Below are 7,746 nucleotides of genomic sequence, written 5' to 3'. Positions count from 1 at the left end.
TTTAAGTCTACATATTACTCCTATACCACCTGTATACTGCTACTCTTTAATGTTAGTTTTTTTCTGAACAGCATTGTTAGTTAAGGGCTTGTAAGTAAACATTTCACTGTAAGGTCTGCGCACATGAAAAATAAAATGTTAATGTATGGGATGCATATTGAACCAGGTTAATTCCTTAAGCCTTGAAAGTGAGAGTAGCGCTATTGCTATTTTCACTGAAAACCGCTCATATTTCCTTTGCCCCAATTCTTCATGACAATAATGGAATCGTAAATTACTGGTCTGTTCAATTCACTGTTACAAATAACATTTATTTTATTTTAAAAAGCACACGTTAGATGAGAATGAATGAGAACATTTATTAAAAATGTTACAGAGCAGTCAAAATAAAATAAAAGTCAGCAACGCCACTACGTAGCAACACCCCTTTATCCCTGGCAGAGCATGGAAAATGTAGTGACAACCAGGTTACAAATATCTTTAAAGGTCATTTTCAGTCATCCAGATCCTATGCCAAGTTTGGATGTGTGTAAACACCATTATCTTTTGATTGAATTGTCTCCCCAAGGCTGTCACATAACATCTACCCTCCCATACATTCTATTAACCCCTGCCCTTCTCTCACCATACATGAACCAACTCCTCTCTATGCCTTCTCTGCCTGGTACTGTTGGTGCAGCATTAGGACATCTGACTGGGACACTCTGGTCCAGCCCTCACTGTGGACGTGGTAGAGGTTGACCTGTCCTCCACTGTAGGCATCACGGTATGTGGCCTGATAGATGGCCCTGCGACCCAGATCACAGGCCTCCTCCACTGTCAGGTCCTTCTGCTTCAGACCACTGTCCACGATGCCATACGCGTACATGGAGCCAGAGCCCACTGCAAACAGGTCCCCACACACACGGTTCCCCTCAGAGTCCACGTAGTAGAGACCTGGAAGGGGGAGAAAGTGAAATGTTAATATTTGCGAACGTTAGCCATGTGCAGTAAATCACCTGTTGGTGTCACCGAATGGAAGAGATTGAACATGTAGAACCGTTGGGAAAAAAATAAATGACGGCTGCTGTACTGTGGTCTGAGGTGATAGGACGGTGTGTTTCCCTTTTTGGATTTTTGTCTTTAGTGCACTTTAATAGGAGCTTTCCCTCCATAAGGGGAAGGATGTGCCATACATACATTTATAAAATCATGGGAGATATGACATTAACGCTACTGCAATATGTAAACTCAGCAAAAAAAAGAAACGTCCCTTTTTCAGGACGCTGTCTTTCAAAGATTATGTAAAAAAAATTTTTAAAAAGCTTCACAGATCATTGTAAAGGGTCTAAACACTGTTTCCCAGGCTTGTTCAATAAACCATAAACAATTAATGAACATGCACCTGTGGAACGGTCCTTAAGACACTAACAGTTTACAGACGGTAGGCAATTAAGGGCACAGTTATGAAAACTTAGGACACTAAAGAGGCCTTTCTACTGACTCTGACAGACCACGTGTAACACCTGCACAGGATTGGTACATCCGAACATCACATCTGCGGGACAGGTACAGGATGGCAACAACAACTGCCCGAGTTACACCAGGAACGCACAATCCCGCCATAAGTGCTCAGACTGTCCTCAATAGGCTGAGGCTGGACCGAGGGCTTGTAGGCCTTGTAATATTCATATGTGTAAACATACTGAATTATAATAAAATGCAGTACTACAGGATATTTCCTAAAGTAGCTCTTTATTAGCTAGCTATAACTTGCATGTCCACGTATCTCCAACCATGATCAACGGCCCATGACCTAACCATCTGGGTGGTCTTAACCAATCATAGCACAGTATGATACGGCGGTAAAATGCATCCAATTATAATTCAGTTTGTTTACACATGCGTGCAAAACAAGACATGGTGTCAGAGTAAAAGGTCTTAAAAGATTGAGTTTGTTCACCTCGAATGGACTGGGAGTCTACAAACTTACCCGATGCATGGCGTAAGTACAAACAGCATGTGGAGCTAATGTTCACGGGTCCTCTGAAGGACAGAGGAGAAGAAGAAAAGTGCAGCTACCTGCTCCTCTGGATCAGTGAAAAAGGGAGAGATATTTACAACACATGGACACTTACCGTGGCTGAATCAAAAGGTACTGAAAACATACTACGATCGATTTGAAGCATATGTTGTGCCGAAGACCAATACAATTTTCGCTAGGTACAAATTCCATGAGAAAGTACAGGGAGCTAGCGAATCTTTTGAACAGTTTGTGACTGAGCTGCATCTGCCTGAGGAGAGGAGAAAATGCCCTCAGAGCGTCTCAGAATTCTGGAACCATCGTGATGAACTATCACAGATCAACGGAATAATTTTCAAAGGAGAAAAATCATTATTCCTACCAGTCTCAGAAAAGATTTTGAAAAAGATCCATGCTGGACACATGGGCGTGGAAAAGTGCAAACAGAGAGCACAGGACATTTTGTTTTGGCCCGGAATGTGCAAACAAATAGAGGACATTATTGGTAAATGCGCCATCTGTCTTGAACGACGCCCCTCAAACACCAAAGAGACAATGTTACCTCACTGTATCCCAGACCGACCCTGGCAGGTCGTGGCAACCGACCTGTTCACCTGGAACAACGAGGACTGCATCGTAACAGTGGACTACTACAGCAGATACTTCGAACTCGACAAGCTTCACAGCACCACATATGCAGCTGTGATACACAAGCTGAAAGCAGCCTTTGCCAGGCATGGTATTATAGAGACTTTAATATCTGACAATGGGCCCTGTTACAAATCAAAGGAGTTTGAATCCTTCACAAAAGCATGAGAGTTTACACATGTCACCACAAGCCCACATTACCCTCAAAGTAATGGCCTTGCTGAAAGATCTGTGCAGATTGCTAAATCACTCATGGACGAGACCCCTATATCAGTCTCCTTGAATACCACAACACTCCAGTTGACAACTTCAAATCACTGGCCCAGCTGTTGATGAGCCATAGACTTCGCTCAATCCTTCCCAGCACCAACTGCAACCTGAGGTTGTCAGCTACAAGGAAATGCATGAAAAACGTGCACAGACAACAATAAAAGCGATACTACGACAGGTCAGCTAGACCACTGATCGACGGAGAGGCTTCTGGAAGACAGCAGTCGTCATCCAGCCAGCTGACACTGAACGTTCATATCACGTCTGCACCGCAGAAGGAGCGGTGTACCGCCGCAATCGTCGTCACCTACTGAACACAAAACAACAACACACTGAGGAGATGAACTGTTCCCCTGAAAGAGAACGTGATGGACTAAACACACACACAGCACAACATAGACCATTCTTACCTGCAACACCACAAGAGCTGTTGACACACAGAAGCATGCTCAACATCATATCGCACAAGGTCAGGAAGAGAGGTCAAGCCCAGAGCTGTCCTAGACCTGTGAAATGTCAAAGGGTGTAGGCAGATCGCTGCCCTAAAAGAGTTCCAGACTGTAAACTTGATATTGAATGTTCACTTGAAATGCTTTGGTGTTGTATTTGTTTGCTTTGGTATTGTATTTGTCGAAGACGGCAAGATCTGATAGAGGTTAGGGTCTAGATTCCATCCAGACCATGGAATATCCGCATTATATTGTGATTGAAATTTAAAGATGTGACAAAAATTGCACGTCGGCTCAATCGGAAAACCCCTTTACATTTCAATCTCGCTATAAAATGGATCTTCCATCCTGATGAACCTAGCCCTAGATTTATCAGGGCTGATCTTGTGTGATAGAATGGGTTAGCCTATATATTATCCCTATCCAGCTTAGACTATGATGTGCACCAACTGACGTGTAACAGAGATAAGATCGTACTGTAATCTCACTCCACAGCTTCAAATGTCTCCACTCATGTTGCCGAATGGCTTACTTTTTGGTGGCGCAACTGGCTAGCATGTTTGCGACGCAGAGGATCACTTGTTTGAGCCCAGTAAGAGGACATCGACAGTGAGGGAGGCTATACTGCTATTAAGCTAGAACAGTGAAGCCTGACGCACACAGTTCATATCATATCCATACCTGGTCCAGTCTTGTCCCAGCCACACACCATGGTTCCCATGCTAAGGCCCATGCCTTTGTACTGGTACACCATGTTGGCCAGCAGTTTTGAGGCGGCTGCCACTGAGATGCGTTCCTTGTTGCGGAGCTCGTAGACGCGGCACTGGCGGGCCAGCAAGCGCTCCCAGAAACTGCAGTCAGCTGCACCTCCAGCCATGGTGCCCAGCAGGTAGGGGTTGATCTCTATTACCTTCTTCACTGTCTGGGAGGCGATGTAGGAGCCGGCTGTGGCTCTGGAGTCCACAGCCACAATGACACCATGCTGGAACTAGGGAGAATGGATATGAGGCAGAAGACAATGGTTAGCCTTGATTATTTCAGATGTAATTGTTTAAACAAGTAGCCTATCGAGAACTAAAATGGCCATGGAGGAGCCATTTTAGTCTGATTATGTTCTCATTCAATATGTTGTTTGTGTTGTCTGTCTAAGGATGTTACTGGGGGCCCTTTCACATGGGGTTATAGGTCACTTGATGTAGGTACACAGGTGACCTGGAAGTGTTAGCTGTCACAGGTGAGAATTGCTTATGGGATGCACCTTACGTTGGTTCAGTCAGTTAATGTTTTTGCATTGGAACGCAGTAGTTAGCTATTTCATATTAAAGTAATACATGGCCCAACTAAAGATCTAACTAACGTTAGCTAGGTCTAGAAAACAAAAATGTACGTGGACGCGTGATGAACTTCTCTTAAACTGCGACAATGGAGTTTCATAGCGTTAGCGTTACAGTTAATTAATTGATGATACAAGCTAACTAGCTAGCTAGCTATCGTGCAAACTGTTGGCGAATTATTCTTTAACTAACCAAAGTTGGCTATGTAGTTAGCCACCGTTCGCAATCATATTAGCTAGCTACCAAGAAAATTAGCTTAGCATACTTACTTTGAAGGCTAATGTGGTTGTGCCATGAAGGAATTCAATCTTTCTATCTGGTCCATCTCCGTTAGAGCACGAGGTGCTCAGAGCGAAAGAGAGTCGATCTCCTCCAACAGACTCCAAACCCAACTCTGCTTCATACAAACCACTGGCGAAGCCATGACGCTGGCGACCATAGTTTGAAAAATCTACTGACTCACTCTGCAACACACTAGCAAGCGCCATCTTTGAACTTATGGATGATGATGACGATAGGGTAGGGCTCCTGTTGTTATCGAAGCAATTTTGCCGGTAAAAGGAAATACGTCACTGTTTTGAACATCGTTCGGGGTCTTCTCAAGATGGCCAAAGGACGCAGCATTGTGTCCAATGATTATTTATAAATAATGCCTCGTTCAAAATCACTGGGAACTCGGAAATCTCTGAATTCCGTGCGTTCAAAACAACTGGGAATTCGGAAAAATCGAGCTCCGACTGGAAAAAATCGATTTGAACGGTCACCCAAATCTGAATTTCAACTCGGGAACTTAGACCTCTTCTGGAGCTCCACTTTTCGACCGGAACGGATCACCGATGTCATGATTTGACTTCGTATTTTTCCGAGTTCCAAGTTGTTTTAAATGCGACACTTTATTTATTTAACCTTTATTTAACTAGGCAAGTCAGTTAAGAACAAAGTCTTATTTACAATGACGGCCTACCAAAAGGCCTCCTGCGGAATAAAAAATAAATACAATATAAATATAGGACAAAGCACACATCACAACAAGAGAAACATCACAACACCATATTATATAACAACATAGCAATCAAAAGCTTTGGCCAAGTCAATAAAAATAGCAGGACAATATTGCTTAGAATCAAGGGCAATGGTGACATCATTGAGGACCTTTAAGGTTGCAGTGACACATCCATAACCTGAGCGGAAACAAGATTGCATACCCGAGAGAATACTATAGACATCAAGAAAGCCAGTCAGTTGATTATTGACAAGTTTTTCCAACACTTTTGATAAACAGGACAACATAGAAATAGGCCTATAACAGTTAGGATCAGCTTAGCTGTGGCTGCCATCCAAGCAATGGGAACCTCCCCAGAAAGGAGGTGAGACAAGTTAACACGTTTGTAGATAGGCTTGGCGATGATAGGGGCAGCAACCTTATAGAAGAAAGGGTCTAAACCATCTGACCCAGATGTTTTTTGGGATCAAGTTTAAGGAGCTCCTATAGCACCTCGGACTCAGTGACTGCCTGCAGGGAGAAACTTTGTAGGTGGGCAGGGGAAAAAGAGGGAGAAGCATCAGGGATATCGCATTGGAAAGGGTGGGAGATGAGGAAATGTTGTACAGGCAAGGAGGCATGGCTGAGTCAAATAGGAATCCTGACTTAATGAAGTGGTGATTAAAGCGCTCAGCCTTGTGCTTCTTGTCAGTAACAACCACATCATCAACATTAAGGGACATGGGCAGCTGTCAGGAGGAGGGTTTATTCTCCAGGTCTTTAGCTGTTTTCCAGATCTTCTTGGGGTTAGACACACAGAGAGAGAACTGCTTCTTAAAGTAACTAACTTTGGCCTTCCGGATAGCCTGAGTGCACTTATTTCTCATTTGCCTGAACAATAGCCAGTCAGCCTGAGTATGTGTGTGCCGAGCCTTTCACCAAATGCAATTCTTGAGGTGGAGTAACTCTGCAAGATCACGGTTAAACCAGGGGCTGAACCTGTTTTTTATTCTCATTTTCTTTATGGGGGCGTGTTTTTTAACAATACCACTGAAATATAAAAAAAAGAAGGTCCAAGTGTCTTCGAAAGAGGCGATCAAGCTGATTCTATACCATTTTACAGAGGCCAGTTCATGAAGGAAGGCTTGCTCATTAAAGTTTTTTAGCAAGCTTCTATGACAAATCAGGACAGGTTGTTTCACTGAGCAGCCATTATGAACACAGGCTATAAAACAGTGATCACTAAGGTCATTACAGAAAACACCAGACTCATACCTATCAGGATTATTCGTGAGGATAACATCAAGGAGAGTAGCCTTTTCTGGGTGTTTGGAGTCATACCTTGTGGGATTGTTAATAATCTGAGAAAGATTTAGGGAGTCCCATTGCTTTAGGACTTGGTCAGGTGGTTTAAGCTTGTCCCATGGTTAGGTCACCTAGCATGATAAATTCGGATTTAGTGTAAGGGGCCAGGAGAGAGCTTGGGGCAGGTAGGGTACAGGCCGGTGCTGATGGAGGACGATAGCATCCAGCAACAGTCAACAAAGAGATATTTGACAGTTTAATGCTTAAAACCAACAAATCAAATTGTTTGGGGAGAGACTTGGTGGAGACAACTGAGCACTGAAGTTGATCCTTGGTAAAGATTGCCACTCCCCCACCTTTGGAAGATCTGTCTTACCAAAAAAGGTTATAACCAGAAAGGTTAACATCAGTATTCAAAACACTCTTCCTTAACCACGTCTCAGTAATGACCAACACATCTGGATTGGAGCTGTGAACCCACACTTTCAATTTATCTATTTTAGGTAATACGCTTCTAGTGTTAACATGCAGAAAACCCAGGCTTTTATGAGAGCAGAAATCAGTGAAGCAGATATCAGAGCACAAGTCAGAATTGAGGCTAGCAACAGTAGATGGGTCAGGGTGTTCATGCACATTTCCAGATATGATCAACAGTAATACAATCAAGGCACGGCATAGGACAGGGAGAGATCTGCAGTGCTGATTTATGACATCTGAATGTGCATCAGATGGCAACAAGATCATATTGTACAGCAA

The 7,746-nt window shown here is 43.4% G+C and overlaps 1 protein-coding gene across 1 annotated transcript; it reads right to left on the bottom strand.

Moving 5' to 3' along the window:
- Nucleotides 1–285: 285 nt before the first annotated feature.
- LOC109902699 (proteasome subunit beta type-5-like) lies at nt 286–5,352 on the bottom strand. The gene is made up of 3 exons (XM_020499283.2): nt 4,973–5,352; nt 4,051–4,357; nt 286–936 (listed from the first exon to the last, which is right to left on the bottom strand). The coding sequence occupies exons 1-3, from the start codon at nt 5,189–5,191 to the stop codon at nt 647–649; spliced, it is 816 nt and encodes a 271-aa protein (XP_020354872.1). The 5' UTR covers nt 5,192–5,352; the 3' UTR covers nt 286–646.
- Between the last annotated feature and the right edge of the window lie 2,394 nt (nt 5,353–7,746).

Source organism: Oncorhynchus kisutch, linkage group LG13, assembly GCF_002021735.2.
Source record: "Oncorhynchus kisutch isolate 150728-3 linkage group LG13, Okis_V2, whole genome shotgun sequence".
Lineage (NCBI taxonomy): Eukaryota > Metazoa > Chordata > Actinopteri > Salmoniformes > Salmonidae > Oncorhynchus > Oncorhynchus kisutch.
Note: the sequence above shows the minus strand (reverse complement) of the source record. Positions and strands in the feature narration are given on the sequence as shown.

Bases quoted from the DNA above. Each gene is read 5' to 3' on its own strand.
- LOC109902699 (XM_020499283.2), bottom strand. From the start codon at position 5,191: ATGGCGCTTGCTAGTGTGTTGCAGAGTGAGTCAGTAGATTTTTCAAAC. The intron at 4,358-4,972 runs GTAAGTATGCTA...CATTCTCCCTAG, and splicing joins CAACCACATTAGCCTTCAAA to TTCCAGCATGGTGTCATTGT. The intron at 937-4,050 runs GTATGGATATGA...TCCCCCTTCCAG, and splicing joins CTGGGACAAGACTGGACCAG to GTCTCTACTACGTGGACTCT.